A 26,675-nucleotide genomic window follows, 5' to 3' on the forward strand; every position below is an offset into this window, starting at 1 on the left:
TGTATAAAATATACGATATTCCTATTTCAGAATTTTTGCTGTTTGCTATTTATTTTTAAACTCTTATAAGAAAATTAAAAACGATATTTCTATTCTCTCTAATTAGCAAACTGTTAAAAAAGTTGGGTGTTATAAAGGATCTAATCTCTATTATAAATGTGGAATTTATTTTGTTCGCAAAGTTTCATTTATAGAATAATATAGAATCATTTTAATAAATAAATAATAATTCAAGCAGCGAGATAGCTAGAAGCAACCTTCTACTTTGGTCATTTCGTGAACTAAAATTGATCGTCTGTAAAGATAACTGGCAAGGAGTGCGGCCTCGGCCGATCTGAGGAGTCAGCGATTGAACGTATGCAGATATTTGTGCGATTTTGGTCATGTGTTAGGATTTTGCTACAAAATTTATACATATCTTCAAGTGGTTGAAAACTTTTGAGATAAAAACCCTCTACCTTGAATCTTCCTTAATATGACACCCAGAGTTTTCGACTTAAATTGTATGTTATTTTTTATTTGCTATGTAAAGTCAATTGAAGAGTTGCAACAATGTGCTGAAGGCGTTTGCCGGCTATAAGTTGTGCAAGGTTAAATAAAACTTACTGAATCCATAAAAAGCAGTACGGTAACCTATTGCGACCTCTGCTGCTTCGATGTGGACCGCACCTTTCTGTTAGATGCATTGTTGTGATAATCCCAAATCATGACAAAATTCAGCGCTATGCAATGACAGTTACAACTAATATCGTATGTCACATATTAATGATCCTCGTAAAGAACCGCAACCATCTGATGTCATAATAATTTTTTTTTTCAAAATATATGGTATATAACATCCAGTATACAAACATTTTTTTTTTACACTTAAATAATGGTGCCAATATTTGTCCCCACTTCGACTCCTAATGATATTACCCATATGTTCTAATGCTGCAATTTACAGGCTAATTTTAGGCTTACCAATTTATTGTTATGTAGCGTTAGCATTCAAGCTTATCTAATTAAAATAGATAAGATAATTCTTATCTAATTTAAATAACAAAATTAAAACATTAGAAAAATTAGAAAAATTAGAACACATGTCCGGATAGCCAACATACTTCACAAACCATATGATCAGATTCCACTTACAGCATGGCTAATAGAATTTTCCAGCTACAAGGCGAAGTAGCTGACTGCAAATATCTAAGAGAAAGGAGAAACTGGCAAACAGTTCAACGAATTAATAAATAGCACTGGAAATCCCATATAGAAACATTTAATTCCTGTATGTTGGTGTGATAGCTTGACTAAGAAATCTGTTGCGATTTCGTTTATAAATTGAAGAGATTTACATCTTTTCGTTTTCAAGATTATCAGTATTACAGCCTTGCTCCGTTCTCGGTAAGTTCTTATGGCTGTAATCAATGGTAATCTGAGAAACAATTACATGGTATGTTAACAAAACTTGCATAATACGACGGGATGGGAGAGGAGAGAGATAGTTGAGAATATTGAACTTAAGCTGGATCGTTTAAAACAGATGGACGATGTCATAATTTATAAAGCTGCAGTTGGGATACACATTTACGCCAGACGTATTTATACGATACAAAGAACTATTTAGTGCAGGGATATATTCAGACCGCAATTGAAGCAGGAAAGTTCATCCTGCTCAAGTAATAAATCTTTTCGGTTACATACTGATTATAAATATAAAAAAAATGAAAAATATTAGATTTATTTATTATAGTTTTTTATGAAAATAATAAAAACATAATATAATATATATATATATAATAATAAGTTATAATACGTTTTATATAATGAATAACAAAAAATATTTAATATTGAATGAATATATTTTACGGTACAATAAAATTTACTCTTCGGCAAACAATAAATTAACGACAAAACACGAAATGTTACTTGAATATAAAAATATTACAAATAAAAAAACATAAAATACAAAAATTATATTAAAAACAAATAGAAAAACGGAGAGTTCTTTCCTATTTATAAAGTTAAGTTTTTTAAATTTAATTTTTTTATTTAATATTTACATACACATCAAACTTAATAAATAAATACGAGTGCGTACGAACTGATAGATATTTACTTTTTTTTAATCAGAGCGGTAGTCGTTATCATTTATTAGATTTTCTCACAAACAATTTAAAAAGTTTTACTTTCTTAGATTAGTTAAATTTCGAATAGTTTCTTTTTTCTTCTTTCGAATATTATAATTTTAAGTTTTAAAAATTTAACTTAAACGTCAATTTGGAATGGGGAACCAGGAATATGATCATCGCCCCATTTGATTATTAAAATGTATTGACCACGATCACGTACTAAATAATTAACATTGTAGTTGTTACGTCCAGCATGTTTGATGCTAAACTCTTCGCAGGGTCCTTTGGGTCCATAAATACCAAGATACAGAATATTGTTACCTATATAAAAAGAGTATAGAATTATTTGGCGATATAACATAAAATCTTAATTGAGTGACATGATAGTTAGAAGCATAGATCAGACTCAGCAGAAAGTACCTACCTGCATCAGTTGCGCAAATTGAGAATTGATTCTGTTTGCCCATGTACGCTTTTTTCAAGCCCATGCCTTTTGATGTTACTTTTGAGGCATCCGATTTAAAGGTAGGCATATGAACCCCAGTACCTTTGCCACCTTTAGAGATTTTTTGCACTGTATCAACAATAACAGTTGAAGTTTCTTGAGCACCTTCATCAGCTAACTTATCACCTGTGGACATGAAAAAATGGGTAGTGATATATTTTTTTTATAAGTATAATTTATGGTTAGTTATTACCGGTGCAGTTGACTTTAAATGGTGAGCCAACAATATGCATGTTATTATATTTCACTGATATATAGTGATCGCCAGGCAGTAAAGGAGTATAACGTACTTTGTAGCCCTCTTCGACTTCTGTACAATCCATTGCTACTTTCGAAGGACCATCGATGGCCACAGCTAATGTACCCACACCAGCATTACAAGTATTTATAATGAAATCGGCCTTGTGACCAGTTTTGACTTCCTCTAAACCATTACCGTTAGCATGAACTGCAGCTGGATCAGCTACATCCTTACCAACCTTGATTCTAAATGGTGATCCAGGTATGTGCACACCATTGAATTTAACATGTATAGCATGTATACCATTTTCACGCGGATAGAAACGTATAGAATACATTTCGCTATCAATTACTTGTATGAAACAATCATCGTCAGTACCGGATGGTGCTACAATTTTAGCATCGAGTTCACCTTTAGCGCCATTCTTACGCACCATAAATTGGTAAGGAGCATCAGCTTGTATATTGCCTAAAGAAGTAAAATATATTGTGTTTATATATTATATATTATAATACATTGCAAGAATATTCAAAGTAATTACCTTGCGGGAATTGTTGAACTTCCAGCTTGTGAGCATCACCAGCATCTGGTGATATATATACCTTAAATGGTGAGTCAGGTATGTGGCGATCATTGAATTTCAAACCTACACGATATTCACCTGGTTCAGTTACTTTGTAAGCAACATCGCAGGAACCATCTTTACGGTCTTTAAATTCAATTTCAGCTTTACTAGGTCCTTCAACGGAAATAGCTAAAGAACCACCACCGGCTTCGCGTGTCCATACATTAAATTCAGAAGGTACACCCACAACACCACGTTCTAAACCAGAACCACCTGCTTTTACTAAATGACTACCAAAGTCACGTAATGGGCCTACAGTAAATTGGAAAGGTGAGCCGGGTATATGCATTTCCTTATAACGTACAGATACTGTGTGCACACCCAATTCCTTAGGAATAAAATGCACAGAGTACAGACCATCTTCTACTTCTTGAATTTCGGCGTCTTCAGTAACATTACTTGGTGAGGTAACACAAGCTGCTAAGTCGAATGAGGTAATGCCTGGCATTTTAAAGGTCAGCTTACATTTGCTACCAATTTCTGTTACTGGCACAGCATCACGTTCACGTTGAATTTTCTCACGTTTCCGATTACTGCCTTCACCAGCCACTTTGACTGTGAATGGTGAACCTTCAACATGGTGATCAGCAAATTTTAAGTTAACAATATAGTAACCAGGTTCGGTTGGTTTATAGGAGATGTTTAACGTGCCATCATCCTTGTCAGTACATTGTATTTCTGCTTTGCTTGGGCCTTCAATTGAAACGGATAGACCGCCAAAACCAGCATTGCGTGTATCCACCGAAAAAGTATTATCGGCATGAGTTGTACCTTCTTTCAGTCCTGCACCGGAAACTTTGACTTTTTTGGCATCTCCCACCTCACGTTCACAGACTGTTACCTTAAATGGAGAGTTTGGTATATGTTTGCCCATGCGTTTGACAGACACCATATGTTCACCAATTTCACGTGGTGTGAATGAGATGCCAATATTCCCAGTAGCCATGCGTTTTAGGAAACATGGTTCTTCCAAACCACTCGGAGCTTGAATAGAAGCATTCAATGCACGTAAATCATCATCGGTGATTTCACCGGGCATTGATACTTCTGAACAGGAACCAACAGATATTTGATTACGTTTGCGACCTTCGCCAGTTATTTTGGCTAAATAAGGTGAACCTTTGATGTGTTTATCACCAAAGCGTACTGATATCTGATATTCACCGGGGGCAGTAGGTAGATATTGTACAGAAACTGTACCATCCTTATTATCGTGATAATTGATCTGTAAATAAAAATATGTAATATTATGTAGAGTATGTACGATTGATTTTTTAAATGAAGCTCACAGAATAGATGTAAATTATATATGTACATTACACAGTGAAGTTTTTTCCAGAGGAGTTGTATAGTCTTTTTTCAAGTATTGAATCCAACGAGAAAAGTTGGGATATAAATAAAATGTTAGCAAAGTGTAAAAATTAACTCCCTTTTTATACTGAGCACAGTTTTGCAAAACATTTTTCAATAGCCGAAATAGCCAAAAATATATAAGTGATAAGTGATTAAATATATTTTGCTTTCTTTTCTCTCCGGTTTAAGTATATTTGTAATCTACTATAGGGTCTGTTACTTCTGCAAAGCCTAACAAATAATAACTACTTCAATATTACATTTCTATTGAGTTGAGAATATAGAATGAGAATGTGCTAAAATATGATAGAGTTGCATCTATAGTGAAATAAGTTAGTAAAGGTGAGGAAGGGTATGAAGCGGCAGTTATAATAGTATGACTGAACATGAACCTTTGTACATTGTTTATTCAGACTTTATTCCGTAAGTGGGAGTGATAACGTTTAAAATACGACACGATTCAGTGTTATACTTTCGGCATACAATAAAAATAGTTCAGCTTATATGTGATATGCAATCTGTTTAGACTGTGTTTACAGTTTGACCTAGATTGGGTCAAAACTTCTTTCATTGTATGAAAAAATCGCTTTTATTGTTTGAAAAAATCAGATTAAGAATTGCCAAGATTGGATTTGCAATATTTCGTTCTGATTATTGTAGAAATTTCAAGTTACGAATTCACGGACCGTTTTAAGGAAAAGTAGGTCCTATAAATTAATAGCGTTTTGTATGTTAACCTCTGTGGCACGTAAGGAGAAATACCGTTCTAGCAATTAATCGTGTATTAAATCCACATAGAAGTTATATTATTCACACTGGAGTAGTATAGGATGCAACAAATCATCCTATACCTTTGTATGTGCTCACCACGAAAAAGTTGCACTATATATTTCTGTTTTATTATATTTACTCGTAATAGCAGTGCACTTTAGTTCCCAATGCAATTGGATTTCTTTTAATTGTAGAATATTTTAATAATATTATTTACACGTTTACTTTTTCAATATTTTTCACATGTGATAACTGTTTAGAAATTTTCAGAAATTTTAATTTAGCACAGTATTTAGATATACTTTAATTTCGCATTCAATTGACATTCACATTCAATTCAATTAAATCGGTGGATGTGAAATATTTTAGTAAATAAATACTTACATCAGCTTTGCTAGGTCCCTCTACGGCCATAGTAAGACCACCAGCGCTTGCACCCTTAGTTGAAATTGTAAAGTTACATGGTTCACCGGTAACACCATGGGTTAGACCAGGACCGTATGCAGTAACATAACCGGAAGTTATAGAGTCAACATGGAATTTGAAAGGCGACCCTAAAATAAAAAAGTATCAAATTCTCAATAATTCTTTCTCAGTACGAAAGTAATTAAGCTAATAACTTACCCTGAACTGGTTCGCCATTGTATTTAACAACAAGCTCATGTGTGCCCTCTTCTTTGGGATCGTATTTTATAGAAACCGTACCATCACGGTTATCCTGAATTACAGGCTTATCAACCTTACCACTTGGCATTCTGACTTCAGCTGTAACACAAAAGAAAATATTATGTGTTAAATCGATTGCCTATTTTTATTTAATATTTAATTTAATATTTCGAATTATAAATTTTAAATAAATAAATAAATTGTTTTTATTTTTAATTTTAAATAAAACTAGTAAATTAACTTGAAGTGTGAACGTACACGTATCTGTTGATGGCTATAGAGAAATGAACTTATTGTGCTCGTCTACTCTTTGGATCTGATTACCTATATGAATTTTAAAGTTCTAATGGCAAATAATAAATAAAATTGTTTGTTCCAAAACTTAGTTTATTTGAGAAAAAAAAAATTTTAAATATTTTAAAAATAATATAGAAAGCGACTATAAATAAAATTTTTTATTTTTGTTTTTGTTTTTATTTCATTAACTTTTGGGAACATTTAATCATGTGAGTCACATTTGTTTTTGTTTGTTGTGAAGAAAACAATTTTGGAACATAAATAAATTAAGTTTTTTTATTTAAATAAAATATATGCCACCAGTGAAAATATGCTTTGAAAATTCTGTTAAATATTTCATAATTAATTTTATTTTTATAAATTATTGTATCTTTACTTTGGGAAAAGTCATAAAATTTCCATTTTATTGCAAATAATTTAGAATCAGGCATGTTTTACTAAGAAATGTTTTGTTTTTAAAATATGTTTTTAAAATTATAGAACGAAATTTAAAAAACAGTATTTTTTTTAAATAATAATGGATCTTCATAATTATTATAATCTATACGGAATTAGGAAGAGTGACATTAGCAGTTGCAAAAGCATTAGTGCTTCTCTCAACTAATGATAATGGTTGGGAAAAGTCTTGTCAAATAGACCTCACTTCATTAATAATAGATTTTTAGTTTTCAGTTTGCTTTTAGCTGAGAAATAGTTTTAAAATTCGAAAAAGACGTCTGGGTGTATTCATATGTCCTCATGAGAACAACACGACAATTATTACTAACTCATTGAATTTATATAGAATTTGAAGTTCCGGAAGAAATAAAGTAAAGTTTCGAAAGTCTGTATTTTTCAAAAGTTTTATGTGAGGTTTAATACATAACTTTTGAACACGATTTTGGAAATACATATAGTAAAAAAGATATACAACATGCAAATGTGGTAACATATGCAGAATTAAATAATGAGAGGAGAGAACACAGTTTATATATAATTCAACTTAGTATCTGAAGTTCAAAATAATATTGTTTGAATTTTATTTTTTTTAGCAGTTTGCTGATTTAACTTTGTTTTGAAGGTAGTTAATCTTCAACATCTTTTATTATATTTTTATTTCCATTCTCTGCAAAACTCTACGTTTTTTAGTAAAACCATATTTAAAAAAACTTGTTATCGCATTTTACACAGTTTTATTTGAAGTTCGGTATTAAGACAATAAGACGCATACTCTATGAGAACTACAAGCCAGTCTTCTACAAAAAAGCGATCTAATGCTATTTCTATTTCATTATGATTTATAACACGGACGCAAATTTCGGTGTTGACTCTATACTCCTGTTAATCATATTTGATATACAGTCAAAAATTTCATAACTCGAAATACCATTTTACAAAGAAAAGGTTCAAATTTTTTTGTAATGGAGTGAAAGTAGTTCGAGTTGTAGAAGTTTGACCGTATTTTCATTTTCATACAAACAAAATATCTCGGGTTGGCGTTAAGTTGGAAGGAAAATACTAAAATGGAAAAGAAGACAACCAGGTCTGAAGAATCAAAATATGTATTGACTTCTGAAATTGAAATCATCGCTATTTTAATAAAATAAATTTTGTTAATCATTTATAATGACGCGTCAAACCACTATAGTACTACGGTGTTCAACTCTGGTAATGCAAAAACATAATTCAGTTAACCTTCCTTTCTGCAAATAAACCTGTAAAAATTCTCTCTAGTCTGTATACTATTAAAATACCTTAAAATGTTTATATACTTGTTTAACATTTTTAGCTTTATATACTTTTGTGACCCGTCGGCGGCGAAATAAATAGGGGTAACACTGGTCGCAGTGCTTTGTTTCATTTTCACTGCAGTGCCCTTATTATATTTTATGTCAAACTTCAATGTGTCTATTAATGGGTTATATGCAGTTATTTGACGGAAACTTATACAGCATTGATTAGCACAAGAACTATCGAATGGTGTTTTCAATTGGTAAATCTAAATTCAATCTAGATTTACTTTGACAATAAGTCAAACTTCCATAACTTGCAATATCATTTTACAAAGAAAAGGTTCGATTTATGGAGACTTTGAGTTAAATAATAATTTTTGTAACTGTATGTTATTTGCTCTCTAAACCCTGTTTTGTCACTCTGGCGAAACATTTAGAGTGTTTTAAATTTACCAATCGAACATGAAAATTAAAAGCGAATTTCGATTGAAAAAGTTACCCCCAGACTTAACAATCAAAAACGGCATAACAATAATGAGTAAGATTTTCAACTAATAAGGTTGGTATTCTAAGCTTTATGCTTATACCTTATACCTCATCGAAGGTTTGAAAAAAGTCATAAAAAATATATAAATTTTTAATATAAAATTATTTAAGTAAAGTAAAGTAATATTTGCATTTAACCGCTTTTGACAAGACTTAGACCCCAAATTTTATATATTTTTGTTTTAAATAATAAAATAAAATAAAATAAAATAAAATGCATACATGTAAATCAAAATCAAAATTAATTACAATTAACACATATATGAATTGCATTTTTAAAATTTCATATACAAAGTTTTTATAAAAATTTAAAAAAATTAAACTGAAAAATGTGCACGGCAAGCAAATATTTTGAAATCTTGCCAATTAAATGATTTCGGGAATATATTAAGTGCTAGAGCAACTCAGTGGTCTGATCACATGCAGCGGGCATAAAATTAATTTTTGTATTAATAAAGAATTTATTTTAAAAAAATATATTAAAAAAAATAAATAATAAAAAAAGTTAAAAAGGAAGTTGTTGCAGTGAAAAAAATTGCATCGCTTAGCGGTGGTGAAAGGCCCATTTAATATATGGCGGCAATGCAATAAGGTAAAACATTCTGAGGGCGGCAGCTGATACTTTCTTCTCCGTTCTGCTATACAATTGCAGAAACCGTAGAGATTGGGTCAAGCTCTATGATGTGTAATAATTTTTTCAAAATTATAATAGATAAATTAGAAACTATATTGTTTTTTGTTGTTGCCGCCGATGTATCCGTTCGCCAGTTTGCCATTCGAAAATCTAATTTTCATAATTTATGATTTACTTTTTATGATTCTTCAGATTTTATTTCTTTCTGCAGTGGAGCATAAAATTTGCTAAAAAATTAAATATTAGAAAAGTCGACAAAATAATTCTTGTATGCGTTTAGTCATTAAAATCTTTCATTAAAATCTCTACGAATAGAGCTCTCTCGAAGGTGGGTAAGGCAGCAGGTGGATAAGGGGCGATACAAAAATGTGTCATTTTGATATTCTTTTTTTTTTTTTTTGAAAAATATAATTTTGAAAAATGATTTGCTTAAAATTTTTACGCTCTACAGTTTTGTTTTTGATGTAATGTTTTTATATATTTTATGTAAAGTAGATATTTTGGCATAGGGATCTGCAATGCTCCTTTTCAAGTGGCATTTGCCACTTGGCATATTTGATTAATGCAATAATTTATATTATTGCTTGCAAATATACTACATATTGAAATTGCGAAATATTATTAAAAAATAATTTTATCTCTTATTAATAAAATGTTTCTAAATTTCTATATTCGGTACTAAGTTAAATTAAAGATAAATTTAATAAAAATTATTTAAAGCTCAATTAAAAAATGATTAAATTTAAATAAAATTTAGTTGTTTTTGGTAAACAAAATTAAAATAGTTAAAATCGGTTAATATAAGCTAAAAAAGTTAATAATAGTGTTCTTTTAAAAATGATTTTATAAAAATATAAAAATTTTTATATAGCATTTCAAAAAAATATTTTCATTTTTCTCAAAACTAAAAAAATATTAAATAAAGTTAAATAAATTTTAATAAAAAAATTTTTTTGAAGGGATAAATTAAACAAAATAAATTTGAAATATCAATTAACTTAATTATAAAACAATTTAAAAAATTTATTTAAAATCAAAAAGGATGAACCCAGCATTTTATAAATTTCAAACAAATTTAAAAATTAAATTAAGATAGATTTAATGAAAATTAAATATATTTAATAAATAATCACATTATAACTAAATGAGTTAAATAAATTGTAGAAAACACAAATAAAATTGTTAGTAAAATGAAATATAATTTAATATAGAACAATTTAAATAAATATAAAGAGAGTATAAAATAAATCCAAAAAAAAAAAAATACTAAACAAATTTATATAAAATAAAGTAAAAATTAGGTATATTTCAAAAATAAGTAAATTAAAGATAAATCAATTGACTTAATTGAAAGAAAATAAATAAAACTAAGTAAAATAAAATTAACTTTTATAGATTTAAAAAATATTTTATAAAATAATTTATGTTAATTTAAAGTAAATTAAATAAAAAAAAGTAAATTTAAAGAAAAATTAATGTTATTAAACTTTATTAAATTTAGATACATATAATAAAATACACTTGCATAAAATTATTCAATATATAATCAATTTATGTTTTAAATTATTATTAAAACAAAACTAAAGTTTTCTATTGTAAATGTAAGCAGAAACTTTTAGATCAATTTCATAAAATTAAAATATATTAATTAATTAAAGGGAGTGTTAATAGGTTATGATTGATTGATAGGTGAAGCTGATGTGATGTGATGGTGTAAAAATTTAAAAAAAAGTGTTTATTTTATTTTAAGTTAATAATAAATAGGAGAAAATTCAATTCTTGCATAAAAAAAATACTTCTTGAGATGCGTAATATATGAGAAATAGTTCACAATTAAGAAAAACAGAATAAAATGTAACATAGCGAACAAACTAATAAACATTTACAAATTTGTAAAATTTGACTATCAACATAATTAATAAAATAATTAATAAATATAAAATATATACTTTGTTTAAAAAATATAAAAACTTTTCAGCAAGAAAATTTGAAATGAAAAACCATTTGGAAAATATGAGAATTCAGTGAGTGGTTCACAGAGCAAATAAAATACCAGAACAACGTAATGCGTACAATATATTGAGTTAAGTTGTATTTGAGCAGTAAACTTTGGTGCGATAGAGTAAATATAAATGATTTAGCAATATCTTTTCGTGAGTTTGTTAATTAGGTATACATACAATTATATATTTATTTTGATTGGTGACCTATAAAACTTTAATATATTTACGGCTCAAAATGACAGATTGATAGTTGCATATTGCTTGTTATATATATACTATTTATTGACCAATTATAGACAAATGCAACATTTGAAAATTATATTCAAATTCAAAAAATTATTTTAAAATTCAAAAAAGAAGAATGCAGGTGCAATTCTTTCTAATGCAATTGTTTCATTTTGTATAGTACTGAGTTAATCACAGAAATCAAAATTGGTCATCTGAACGTATATATCTTGAAAAGTAGTTATAAATTTCAGATGAAATGAAGTAGTATAAATCTGCTGAAAGGTTTGTAAGTGACCAGCATATGAAGAGAGAACCAAAAATTTACTTTTACTTTTTTTGGTAAATTGTCGGAAATGTTAAAATTAAGAATTACCTTTTTAATTATAGGTATAGTGTATTGAAGTAGACAATAATATCACTAATTTTAATTTTAAATCATTTAAAATATATGAAAAAAAACACATATAATCTAATTTAAAAAAAATTAATTAGAATAATGGTAAAAAAAATTAAAAAATTTTAATAAATTATGGAATGATCAAAATTTTTGTATATAACATTTTTTACAAATTTTAAAGTAATTAAATAAAATGAACTCTACTTTAAGCTTAAAAGTCTCTTATCAAATATCGCAAAAGTGCACAAAAAAAAGTGATCTATAAGAAAACTGAATCTTAGCGCCAAACGCAATTTGCTGATGCAAAAACCAGATATTTTTGCCAAATATTTTTAATTTTGGTACACTTATTCTAAACTTTATTAAATTTGAGGTCATGAAAACGCCGATGCACATACACATGAATTCAGTTTCTTTAATTCACACATCAAGTTAGACTCACGGGCGTTTGCCTATTAACTCAAGCGGCATTAGGGAAACATAGAACGGCTCCGAAATAAAACTAGATTTAGTTATGTACATTGCCACCAAATCTCAAAGCACGTTTTATATGAAATTAGGTGGGCATACCGACTTGAGTTGACGCATATTTTATCAGCTGCTGAACTCAACCATTTTCCTATATAAACTAATGCAGAACCATTAGGTTTAAGCATTCGAAGTCAGCAAGCTGAGATATCAGTAACACAAGTGTTCCTTGCTATTAATATAAAACTAATTAAAAATGTCGTTGAAGGTATAAAAAAAAATTTAATTTACTTTTGTATTATATAACTAATTATCCTAAAGGTTAAAAAAGTACTAAGCTAAAGATTTTTCTATTTGGATAATGAAATTCACAGAAAGTATTAATATACTATTTCTAATATCACAGGTCGCATTATTAACTGTGTTATTATGCAGAAACTACATCACTATATTTTAATAAAAATATATAACTTAATTTTTCTTATTTAATTTATTTCATTTTAGATTGCAGCCCTTTTAATCTGCCTTGCAGTAGTGGTCAATTCACAATATTATGGACAAAAAGATGATGACGAAAAGGGTCCCGTTAAATATGAATTCAGTTACAGTGTAAAGGATCCCAAAACAAAGGACATAAAAAGCCAAAAGGAGACTCGCAAGGATGACAAAGTTGAAGGCTATTATGAATTGATCGATTCCGATGGAAAACAGCGTATCGTGAAATACAAATCCGATAAAAAGACTGGATTTGAAGCTATAGTCGAGCGCAAGCCAACTAATATTAAAGTTCCAATTCCAGTTCTTAAATACGAAGACCAGCGAGACGATTTGGATGAAAAGAAATACTATTCGCTTAATTATTGATAGACTGTTTTAAACATTCATCATCATGCTTTATATTTGCTATGTCATCTTCGGAGGCTGCTTAGTAGTCTCAATCTCTCATATATTCAATTATTGACTTATTTACCCATAAGTTGATAAAGAATACAATCTTAAATATAAACTTATAATAATCGTTTGCAGTACTGTGTATATAGATAAGTTGGTGTAGAACGTAGTAATTATTTTTGAATAAACATGTTCAGCACATCTATAATTTGGTGTTAAAATACAATACCATTAAAAATATTTATTTAGTTTCATTATTTTATTTATTAAATATGTGAGGTAATTGTTTTAATTTTTTAGTTTTCACTATAGGCACGAATTTCATTTTATGTGTGTATTAATTGAAGTTTACAGACTGCAGTTTTGAATCCTAGTTTTAAATCCTAGTACTCTCATCCGCATATATTTCGGTCATTTATTAAATGAAAAACAATTTACTTAGGTTATTAGATAAATTGTTGTCCTTTTAAGACAACACATATTCAGTGATATTGTTAATCACATCGTAAAAAACTGAAAAAAGTTATATATGAATAATAACATCGCATAACTGAAACTCATATTGAAGACTATTAACAAAGATATTATTATATTATAGTTAACTATTGGATATAATGTAGAACTGTAGGTAGAACGTAATTATTATTAAAAATTAAGGATTATTCAATGGTAATGTAAGCTTGTAGATCAGTTCAGGACTGAAAATTTTTTAGGAGGTACCCTTTTATATTAAAAAAAAAAATATAGGCCCTTCACAATTTAATTTTTCACATTTGTAGAAAAATAATTAATTAAATAACTAACCATTGATTGCATGAATATTTCCAAAAACTTTAGATAATGGATAACTGTGCGGTTAGCCAATATATTTCGCTTTATTCAAAATTTATTCTTGTATTCACAATTTTCCCACTTTTTAAATAGAATTATATTTCTTGTCAAAGGACACAAAAATTTTAATTATAAAATTAATTAAAATAAAAAACAATTTATCGCATCAAATTTTTTTGAATCCTCGGTTTCTATAGGGTAGCAGCTTTATATGTGCTTATCTACTTTGTTCAGTAAATGAAATGATTTAGATGTAAGAATTATTTATTTATTAAATAAACAATAAAAAAAATTATTAAGCTTAAGTGATTAAAATTTTATGGCTACATCCGACAAAATATAAGAAAATCTAAGCTACTTAAATATTGTTCTATATACTTGTATTGCGTTTTCCGTATCAGTAGAATCTTCAAAAATAAATTATTAAAGTTGACAGAAAATTTTTTTTATTCTATAAAAAAATTATCGGAAGTGTATATTTTGATTCCTTTATTACCGGAATAAGTATATGAGAAATTGATTCAAAATCATTACTCATATATCAAGAGAAGTTGGATTTTGATTAAGATAATATTATGCCGGAAACTTATAAATGGATCGGATATCCCATTTAATAAAAATATTCCAACAGACTATGAAAAATATAATTAGATAGTTTTAAAAATAAAATATTATTTTAAAAATTTTAATATAACCAGCTGTAAAAATATTTTTATGTGATAATTAAGCACGGACATTTAAAAATTAATTAAAATTCGTGGTTGTTTTAATGGTTTATAAAACAAAAAATATTATATTAGTACACATTTAAAATGTATATTATTAAATCAATAGAAAAAATAAAGTGAAATATATCTTTATAAAATAAGCATAATAAAATGTGTTCAAATTGTATTTTAAGTAACAGCAGTTTTAACAACATATTACTATTGTAAGAAAAAATAAGCACAAAAAATATGAGAATAATATATATTTTTTAAAAAGTAAGATAAAAATAAAAGGTAATAAATACTACTATTATTCTAACTATTAAAATTAGATAAATAATAATTGGCTTCTATACCAAGAAAGCCTACTTGAGCACAAAAAAGGCCCATTGTGGTACCACAGGAACAACGTTGGTTAGTACATAGACAATAAGGTCAGTATACGACCAACGCCAAGAAAAGCAAAGACTCTCCCATAAGGTAAAGGTAAGCTAACCTGACAATTCTATGAATCTGACTAGGTTCCTAATATTGCAGGATGACAGCTCAGACAGATCGATAAGAAAAGGGGCCTCCGAGATTTTTGATATTTTTCTAGCTAAAGATGGGCACTGACACATGAGATGAAACACAGTTTTCTCCACAACCACGACAAAGGTCATTATAGGAAAGACCTAGTCTTATAGCATGTCTCCCTATTATGCACCGATACCGTAGTGCTGAACAGGTTCCGCCTTAGTTGATGTACTTGACTTTGTAGTTCGTTAGATGGCAAAGATATGTAATTGTACCGTTTTAAAGAAATACAAATTAGGCCACCTTATGTATGCTTAAACTACCAATTTGATATTCCCGTTTAATATATTCATTCTCATACAATAAAAATTAAATTATTTAAAATATATATATCAATGAACTTAAGTTATTACTAAGTATGACAAACATAAAAAAAAATATAAATAAAAAATAGTTATAGCTTTTTAACATTTTTTCTATTCTCTGAAGCTTAGTTTTTTGATACATGATCGTAGTTATAATTTTGTATCTACTAAATAAGTTCTATTTAATTGTCTCAAGCTAGAAATACGTAATATGCCGCTACATATTCTTCCAAATCTGTCTATGTACCTAAATATACTTGAAATTATTTTGTAGCATAAAATCTGTAAAAATTATATGAAAGCATATTTCTCAATGGATCATTTTTAATTGATAATAAAATCCAATTCCATTAATTTTTCTTCTTCAGGAAATTTGCAAAAATTCATAAATCTTACATTTACCAGCAGTCCTACGAATAGATATTATTTGTAAAATAATTTCAGTTTATATCTGCAATAAACTATGCGGTAATGGCCAATTTCCTGAATACTTTGTTTATTCTAACAATTCGAAGTAAGCATTTTGTCTGACATCTGGCACACGCCACTGATTTATAATCGAGGGAAAAATAAAAAATTATGTGAAAAAAATGAAAGAATATTTTTCAAAAGATTTAAACATTTTTCTAGAGATTTAGCGTTTTTCTGGCATGGATAGGTGAAGTGTAACAAATTGTTATAGTTTATATTTGTTATATACATTGTTAACGCCTTAGTTGATTAAGATTCTCAATTGAGTATGAAATATGTATAAAAGATATATATGAGAACAGAAACCGAATGCGAAGATATTTAATATATTTATAATTCGGAAAAATGAAATAAATTAAAAAAAAATATTTTAAAAAAAAATTAAATTAAAAACCAAATATATGGAAGAAAAAATAAAAACCAAATATAATGCAAAAACAAAAAACCAAATATATGGAAAAAAAAAACAAAGATATTGAAAAAAATAAACACAATTAAAGACATAAAATATTAGCATAATTGAAACAGACAATAAAAAAAATTTTTTTTTTAATAAAATAGTAAAAATTTAGAATATATTTTGAGATATAAGTACCAGAATATGAGTAAAAACCCTTGTGTAGTAAGATTTGTAGATTTCATTTAAAATTGTAGGGGATTTTAATATATATTGGATTGATAGTTTTTCTATTAAATACAAATTCTAATAGTACATGATGATTTTTAATTATTTATATTTTAATTCTATATAAATGTTGAATCTAAGCAAAAAAATAAAAGATTTCAACAAACCTTATAAAATAAAAATTGTTGCAGAAAAAATAATAATGAAAAATAATGAAATTGAAATACTTTAAGGTATTAACGTATATGAATTCTTAAGCCTTTGTTATGATATATTTTGAATTATAAAGATATATGAATAAAAAAAACCCCCCACTGTTTGTTATGCAGTAATTTATACTACATTAGTTAGTAGTTAAGTTTTCAGTAGCTCATATAAAATTTATATCTTTTAACAATGGATGTATGGTCAAAATTTAATTATATAGCAAAAATATTTATTACTCATGTGCTGTATACTTTACGAATTATTGAATAGATTTAACAGCAGGATCTCAGTTAACGTGTGGGGCCCTGATGCTCATTGCGACTTAGATGACTTTCCATCGTATTTTTATTGTTTCATCTGGGATATAAAATAAATAACAGTAGTGAATTGCAACAATAAAATCTTTATTGTTCGAAACCTCTCTATTAAATCTCTATTAAGTAAAATAGTCATAATTGACGTCAAAATCAAGTTTATATTTGATTTATATATATGATTCCGCGTTATCTAAAACAACTGCGTGGTCAGGTCAACTGTGCGGTGATTAAAAGATACATTTTTTGATATAATAATTTTCTTATTAACACCCTTTATTATTTAAAAGTCGATTTTTTTGCTAGTACGTAAAATTTTATTTAGAAAATTTAAAAAAGTTATTTTAATTTATATTAATGATATATTTACAAGTATTAAAAATTATAAAAACTGTATTAGAATTGCAAAGGATGAACAAGTTTTCAAAGTCTTATTAGGCAAATGCTTAAAAGAGTAGGTAATTACCTTGATGTGTAACAATATAAAATGACGACTGAAAATTTAATGGTAAGAAATCTGTATCATTTATTCCTTCATTCTCCGGTATAATAGTCTCGTTAAAATATATCTGTGGCCTTTCGACGTGATCACGTTCGGACACAGTTACTTTGTAGTAATTGGGAAGATAAAAATATGTATAATCTTCCCAGGTTGCTTCAGGAGCTTCAGCTTTTGTAGTTAACCAACTGAAGTGCATTGTTAGTGTATTTGTAATTGTATTTTGTTTTTATTATTATTAATATATTTGTTTATTATATATGTATATATATTCCGATAGTTTTTTAAATATAGTAATTTTTTGAGTTTTTGTTAAAAATTTGAAATAAAGACACTTAAAATTTTAAACATTTTTATTTTTTAAAGAAAAGAAAAGTAAGCAGTACAGAATTTTGTAAGGATACATAGTTAAGGATTAAGAAATTCTATTTTATAAAGTAATTAAAATTTTTGTATATATATTTGTATATATATATATATATATATATAGATATATAGAAATCTATTTTATTTGTTTGAATTTAAATTATTTAAGTATAATTAATGACAATTTTCTATTTCACTAGCATGTGAAATTCTAAGAAAGGTTTTCACAAAAAATTTATACACAAAAGGATAACTCACACTTTTCTTTAAAAAAACCGCTTAAAGTAAAAGGAACATATATGAGGAGATATATTCTGTTAATTATTTTTTAATTTTTTTATTATATATTTAATAAATATTAACACTTTTTTGGACTTCAAACACTTAGACACTTAATATTAAATGTAATATCCTGGCACAACAGTCCTTTTTTTTATTTTTAAAAAATGTTCTAATTAAAAAAATGCGTGTTATTTTTGCACGAATTTTGTTAGTCTTTACATTTCCACGTCCCGATTTCAAGTGAGATTCTTCAATTCCAAATTCGAATTGAGGCCAGCAATATTCGTTCCACCATCGAACAGTTGCTTTTTTAACGGAAGATGAAAAAAATAAATTGACTCACAAACGCAAAGATATTTTACAGATACAGCCTCAGTCCCAGAGACATGCATTCGAAATCAAAGACACCAAAGATCATTGAGTTATAAAATTGAAAATATTTTATTCGTATTGGTGGCTAATTTATGCAGTCATTTGGTGAAATTTTCATTTCAATAATAAAATAAATTTTTTTTTTCAAAATTATATTAAATTATATAAATTGGAAAATGGTTCTTTTAATAAACAGCATTGGTCTAGTCCTATATTTTATTAGTAATACATATACATATTTTTTTGAAATTTATTATTTATGTTGGAATTTTTTAAATTTTTTCCATTATATATAAAACAATAGTAATGAAAATAAATTTTAAACTCTGTCCATGTATTTGTAAATACCGGAATTTTATTAAAAATACATCTTTTTTATTTGTCTATCAATGTGTTGATGACTAAAGAGAAGACATCTCCTTATTATAGGGTTTGAACAATATTGTATTAATATTTTTTTTTCAAATTAAAATATTAAAACGAAAAACCATGTCATTCGCATTTTTTTAAATAAATGTACAATTTAATTTATTACTTAAAAAAAAATATTTTTAACAGCGTTAAATTCTTCAAAATCTTTGCAGTTTAAATTTAGCCAGAATTCTTTTTATATTTTTAATTTTATTTTTAATTATTAAAAATAAAAATAGGCAAACATTTTTATATTTAGATAGTTCTATTAACTCTAAACATATACTCCATAAAAAAACATTTCTAGAATATACATATTAATTAATATTTTTTATTAAATTAAGATAAACTTTTACAATTTATTTTATTAAAATTTTCAGGGGTTAATCTACTATTAATCACTTTCTGAGTTTAAAAGATTTACTTTTTTACGAATAAAATAAAATTTATAGGCTTCTTGGATTAAAACAATTTATTTTGCAGATTTATTTTGAAATCTCAAATTCGCTGCTCTCTGAAAATGAAACGTTTGTAAAAAAAAAAAATAATAGAGACAGCGAAAATCATGCGAAAATTAATTGTTCAGATTAATGGCATTAAAAGTAGTCAAATAATGACAAATGTTCTTACTTTAGCGGGGTTTACTTATTATAAGAGATGTTTAGGTTAAAATCAGGGAAGTGCCTCTAATGAATCGGAGTGCTGTGAGCAACACAGATTTTTTGTGCTAAAAACTGATTCTAACTAAGCTGATTCTAATTCTAACTGCCACTTTGGAACTACCGGTTTTAGCTCAGATCGTACCTGGATAGTGATACTTACAATTTGACTAATGTATACGAATTTGATGAGCTTTTCCTGAAAAAGAAGACGTTAATAAAAACATCTTGAAGAGCGGAATGTTTATTTTTAATGATTTCCTAATATTAACCGCAGATAGGGAGTACCGGTCTGGGCGGGTCTATTAGTCAAGATCGTAGAAGGACAGTGATACTAACAATTTGAGCTGTATATACTAATACAATAAGCGTTTCTTGGAATACATAATATTATTGACAAAAGCTTATTCATTGCGATTAAAAAAAGTAGAAGCAAGATCATTAACAGTACTTAAATAAACGAACACTGGCTAATTGATAGACAGGGTTTTATGGTAGGAGTTGCTTGTCATGGATATTGTATAAATTGTGGGAATAAGCAGGAAATAAAAACAGTGAAACATTTTCGTGGCTACTCAGCTCTATCCAGAAGCACAAAGAATTTCCTACGCAATTTATCTTTAACTTTCCTACGGAAGTGTCTAGTGCTGAAGCCTGAAATATTTGTTGCTTTGTAATGACCGGGAATTGGTTCTATATGTAAAAACAGTTAAATCCCAAACTCAAGAATTAGTAATAGAATTAGTGGATCCAGTCTCAATTTGGTTTATATGTTATTTTAAAATGGGTTTGTTTTTAGATTTCTTTTACTGTTATTACTACTGAAATATTTCCAAGTAGTAAAATGAATATAAAATAGTTATAAAATATTTTGCTACTTAATTATAATTGGCTACATTCATGAATGTACTGTAATAAATTATTATGTTAAATAATTCTCTAACGGAAAATCTGAGAAACCAAAGTATTTCATTACGACAATATAAACAATATTGTTCATAAATATTATACATAAATTATTAATATAGCATAAACAATCTTTAATATAGATCTATTTTTAAAAACACAACCATGTATTTTTGATTGATATTTATAAACTTTTGATCATAAATATTATATTATTTTTCATATTTTAACTATAATTGGTAATATAAATTGAATAAATCTGTAAATTTGTAAATCTGTTTTCTAAATTAATTTAGACAGAAAAGTCAAAAAATTGACTTCTGCCAAATTATAAAAATAAAATTTGAAACTGCCAAAAATATTAGGAAGGAATATTAAAATAAAAATTAGTTAAAAATTCCGAAGTGTTGAGTGGAAATTAGAATTGTATAACACGTGTTTACATTCTTAATTTCAATATTTATATTAAATATATATATAAAATTAGAAATGAAAAGAATTTATAAATAAATAAAAAAAATATATAAAAAAATAATAATGTGAAAAATATTAAAATCTTTGCCGCCCCTCGGGAATTGTGTCGAATAATTGCAATGAATTTTAAAATTTTTTATAATTATTTATAAATTTATATATATAATATACCATACAAATAATGTTTAAAAAATTAACAATTTAAAAACTGCATGATTATATTATATGACAATGGAAATAGACTTGTATACTGAGTATTTATTTTTGGCCACCACTGTAAGCAATTGGCGCGAATCAATCAAATTAGAATTGTAATTTTGAATATAAAGAAAAAATTCGATTTGAAAGTATCTAGTATATAGTCAAAGTACTAAATAAATTAACGTGTAAGCGATTTAAATTGCAATTTAATAGAATGCATCATAAAATTTAAATCAAAATGAATAGAAAATAAACTTCCAGGGCACAAATGCAAGCAACGCTAAGGTACAAAAATAATTTCGATCATCGAAGAGATGCGCTAATATTCTGAAAGTTAAACATCAATACTCGTAAGAGGTGGATTTTAAATCAATAAAATAAAATAATGTTAAATAAAATAAAATAGAACTAAGGAAGGACACATCATTTGCAGCAAAGTATCTTTGAACGAAATTAAGCAAAAACTAATGTGAAAATTGCAGAGCACTGTAAATATCAAAATATCATTAGTCAGAGATTAAAAAATGAGAAAGAAGCAGGGGGAGAGGATCAGTTCACAAGTTGTAGTATATAAAATGTAAATGAAACGTTTAAATAATATTTTTCAAATGTAGTTCAAAATTTTGATTTAAAAACTATCAAAATGAGGCACCCATTGGAGATGTGAGAACTTAGGAGGCAGGCCGCAGACATGTTTAGAAAAATTCATGGTCACATGACCACTATTTTGATCAGGCAAAAATCAATTTGTCTTATTCAACATGGAATTTAGAATTTATGAATTCGACGATTTGGGATGGTAACATAAAAATTTTTTAACAAAAATATATTTCAAGTTTTGATAAATTAAAAATTTAATTTTCAAATATTTCTCATTTGTTGTATTGGATAAAATTTTTTAAAAGTAATTAATCTTAAAATCAATTATTTTTGTAAATGCATTTTCGTTATGATAAATTATAAATGTAACTGCAATAAAATTAATTAAAATCAATTGAAATGATTTTAGTATCATTTTTGTAGGCTTAGCATCGTTAACGGTTGCTAAAGAGCATGGAAATGAAAAAAACCAGGTGTTCAACACAGCTGTACTCAAATCAATAAATAGATGATAAATATTTCTAGAGTGCAAGCTTTACTAAAAATGAAATCAATGAAATATATGCGGTTCCTAATATTGTAAATATAACAATATAGAATATCTTAAAGACTTGGTTCTATGTATTGGTTAATTATAATAAGGATCAATATGATCTGGTCTTGGTATTATTAATGCCCTGGGCGAGATCACTACTTGAACGATGAAAAATATATATAACTGTTTGTAGCGTACCCGCTGGTTATTAAGCACTGCTCAATAAGATCTAATGTATCATGGAGTTGAGGAGCATTAAGGCTTACTTATAATAAAAGAAAAGCATCGTCTTGTTGAAATCACATAACTCCCAAATCTACATCTTCAATTTTATTAAAAAAAAAACAAATTAACTAAAAAACTGTTGCGATCAGAGTTTCATAATATTTAAAAAGGACTGGGCCTATCATACTTTTAATCCGAACGTCACACCAAATAGTGGATGCAAAAATTTTTCATTTATTGTTTTTTTTTGACATATCCACCAAGTAAATAATGAATCTCATCACCAAATTCTATTCTATTGTCAACCATCTGTTATTGGAGTACAGATTTGTAGTGCTCAGACAAATATTTAAGTTGACAATAATCTTATAATAATGTACGGAATGTACGTAGTACCAAAGCATCATATTTGTAGTAAGTAATTGGTTAACGATGCCTAGTTTTGTATGAGATACGTCACTGAAACAGTGTTGCTAAATTTGGATCACTTATTATACGTATTAATGGTAATAACTACAGGAAATATTGAAATAAAATCTGCGATGACGGGTTTAGTGTTGAATGCATGCAATGCGAATTCTATGTCGGTTAATGTTAGAAATGTGTGTTGCTCAGATGCCGAACTGGTGGTTGGCTATTATACTTTCGAATCTCTTAAGAATTTCATCTATTTTAACAACTGCTATAACAAACAACAACGAACTATATGGATATCAGACGAAGAATTGCCATTGTCAATAGGTGCTATTATGGGTTCAATAGGTTATTGGAATGAAGAACTCTCTCTCTCTCAGTGTATAAAACTTACGCTTTATAGAACACACATTCTATTTGTGCCTTTGTATGACGCAAAAGCATAGACACTATCACATAATGATGAAGCAGCACTGCGAGTTTTCGAGAGAAAGGTAAGATCTTTAAACTACACGAACTGATAACCAAATGAATCACGAGCTGTACGAGTTTTATCACGACATTCTGCGATATAATATTTAGCGATTTTGCTACTATGGTCATGTCGTGAGAATGGATGACGATGGTCTTTGGTGAGAAAGCAAGCTTTTAGGTAGACCTTGTCTTTGGTGGTGTGATTAAGTTGATGGAGCACTGATCGCACTTGACGTATGACACTGGAGAAAGCGCGCACGCAGCAAAGGCGCCTGGAGAAGAGTGTGTTACGACAAAACCCGATAACAGGTTGTTGAAGTTATTTAAGTTAGTAAGTTAATACAAGAAATTGTGTTGGATATTTATGGTTTCAAGATAAATGAATAACAGATGTAAATTGATTATAGGTTCTAATATAGTTTGTAGAGGAAATAACTGCTTAAATTTGTAAATAGTAAAATATTTATGGTTTTCTTAAAAGATTCATTTACATAACGAAATTTAACCTTGATTCATTGATATTTATATTTATTTGAACTTTTATATTGATTTTTAAAAAAAGAAAAATATTTTATTTTGCTAATTATTACTTTCTGAAACATCATTACGTTCACAAAAATGTCAAAATATTTAAAACACTGAAACAGAAGTCAAGACAAATGCCAAGAAAAATGTAGTTCATTTTCTTTAATTTTAATTTTTTTCATATTTTTTAACGCCTGTTAATATATTTTTAATTATTTTTTAAATTATATACGTCGCTTGACTTGTCATAAAAATTGCATTTATATTTTTTAGCTGAAATACATGATTTCGAATATTTCTGAGTTGACTAAACAACGTCTAATTAACGTTTATGCTGACACTTTGACTGACAATTTGCTTGCTCGCATATCAACGAAACATCTGAAAATGTCGCCTTTGACAAAAAATTAGATAACTTAATTTCTTCAAAAGTTTCCTCACATTTCGAGTACATTTCACTAACGAAGACTAACTGAAAATTCAACTTGAATGAATTTTATTTCATTTTAATACATTTCTTTTAAATATTTTTCTATTTTCACTTTATTTATGATCTCTGCTAGGACAATAAACTAATTTGATTAAAGATAAATTTTATGTTGCTTGTCTTGTTACAACGTCAAAATATTGTTGCAAGATAGTTTTTGTGACAGCAATTAAATTAATTTTGTATTTTTTCTTATATAAAATTTTATTTTTAAATTTATATTCTATGTAGTCTATGGGACTAGTTCGTAATACATATTAGATAAGTTTAAAAGTTTTTATATTAAAAATACAATATATTGACGTATTAAAAATGGGATAGCCAAAGTATACTCCATATATTAGAGCAGGTCTTTCACAGGTTGTTTGGTTACTACGACATTCAAATCATCAAGAACTAGCTAGTATCTACATATGCAAATGATATTGCAACAGGATGCAAGTAGCAATCAAGTGAAATTGCCTCAAAAAGGACTTAATCTTAAACAAAACTTGATCCAAATAGTGTGAAATAAAATTTGCAGCCAAACAAATTACACACAGATTATAAACGAATTAAATTAAAATTCGAACATTTCCTAAGATCACGGTTGATTAGTACTTAGTGATACTCGAAATAGTGTTTTATGGTCATCCAAATTTCAATAAATTAATTAAAATTTTTGTTGTTGTTTTTTCATTACTGTTCAAACCTTATAGTTTCTTTTCGTCATAAGACGCGTCACATTCGTTCATATCATTCAATTCCGTTCATATCATCTTACTTTGGACGAAGTAGCTTTCAGTATTTCTTTAGTCTTGTTGGAGCTATCATACAATGAATAGTAGTGATAAATATCATGGTATTTAAAAAAAGTATTAAGGGGGAAAGAACACATATAGTACTAGCAAAAAAATACTTAATTTGAAAGCAAAAAAATTTGTACAGGCTGTCGGGTTTAACATCTGTGCATTTGCAATAAAGTACTCTCATAAAAATCCAATCTGCATATATGCAGATTAATAAAGTTAGTTGTAAAAAATACTGCAACAATTTTAATGTTAAATGTTGAGTTTAATTGCACCAGTACACTGGTTTGTGACTAACAATTTCTCTATAAAATCTAAATGTTCCCTATATAAAAAAATTGATGGGAATTTGTAGACCTAAATATCTTGAATGATTGACTAATCTCATAAACCCACTAGCTTTGGTTTTGTTGTATGTTTTCTTTGAAAACTTGAGGGTCCACACATCTTGGGTCTCCCAACTAAAACAATTAATTATAATACTTAATATATGTAAATAGTTAAAAATAGAATAAAATAAAATAGACCTCAAGTATTAATGCATATAGTGGGCATGAAGGAGCACGTAATATTAATTTAAGTTAACATATTATAAAATATACTTTTTATTTATATAGACAACTACACAAATTGAAAATAAAAATTAGATAAAAATGTATGTATTAAAGAGATTGTACTCACCAACAATGATTCCTCCGGTGGTAGGTAAGGGTAATTTTTCGAGTGCAACGGGTCTATAGGTTATTGATTCGGATTTACCGTTTACAAGATGTTCAGTAGTCTGTTAAATGATTAGATATAAATTTAAATAAGTATAATTATAAATAATTAGAATATAAAAAAAATAATTCGTACATCTAATATATATGTAAATTATTTTAAGCCAACTCACCTGAGTGGTAGATTTCACAATCTTTGTATGTTCCTCTATATATTCACTGTGTGTGTGTTCGTCGACGCTTTCAACAGC

The 26,675-nt window shown here is 27.5% G+C and overlaps 2 protein-coding genes across 3 annotated transcripts; one reads left to right on the forward strand and one right to left on the reverse strand.

The window, feature by feature from the left end:
• Positions 1–1,730: 1,730 nt before the first annotated feature.
• LOC119686464 (filamin-A) lies at positions 1,731–26,675 on the reverse strand. Of its 2 annotated transcripts, XM_038101049.1 has the most exons (8): positions 26,598–26,675; positions 26,387–26,486; positions 6,234–6,374; positions 5,994–6,163; positions 3,402–4,710; positions 2,813–3,328; positions 2,539–2,745; positions 1,731–2,435 (listed from the first exon to the last, which is right to left on the reverse strand). In XM_038101049.1, the coding sequence occupies exons 3-8, from the start codon at positions 6,361–6,363 to the stop codon at positions 2,251–2,253; spliced, it is 2,517 nt and encodes an 838-aa protein (XP_037956977.1). In that variant the 5' UTR covers positions 6,364–6,374; positions 26,387–26,486; positions 26,598–26,675; the 3' UTR covers positions 1,731–2,250. The 2 variants fall into 2 exon arrangements, with proteins under 2 accessions (XP_037956977.1, XP_037956976.1); XM_038101048.1 differs by lacking the exons at positions 26,387–26,486; positions 26,598–26,675 and adding an exon at positions 17,954–18,200.
• On the forward strand, positions 12,743–13,690 carry LOC119686465 (cuticle protein 8-like). Its single transcript, XM_038101050.1, has 2 exons — positions 12,743–12,828; positions 13,065–13,690. The coding sequence occupies exons 1-2, from the start codon at positions 12,817–12,819 to the stop codon at positions 13,422–13,424; spliced, it is 372 nt and encodes a 123-aa protein (XP_037956978.1). The 5' UTR covers positions 12,743–12,816; the 3' UTR covers positions 13,425–13,690.

This window comes from Teleopsis dalmanni, chromosome 2, assembly GCF_002237135.1.
Source record: "Teleopsis dalmanni isolate 2A chromosome 2, ASM223713v2, whole genome shotgun sequence".
Taxonomy (NCBI): Eukaryota; Metazoa; Arthropoda; class Insecta; order Diptera; family Diopsidae; genus Teleopsis; species Teleopsis dalmanni.

Coding starts and splice junctions, on each gene's coding strand:
- LOC119686464 (XM_038101048.1), bottom strand. CDS start 18,185: ATGCACTTCAGTTGGTTAACTACAAAAGCTGAAGCTCCTGAAGCAACC. Junction 4,711..5,993: donor AGGGACCTAGCAAAGCTGAT/GTAAGTATTTAT, acceptor TTTTATTTACAG/ATCAATTATCACGATAATAA. Junction 2,436..2,538: donor AATTTGCGCAACTGATGCAG/GTAGGTACTTTC, acceptor CTTTTTATATAG/GTAACAATATTCTGTATCTT.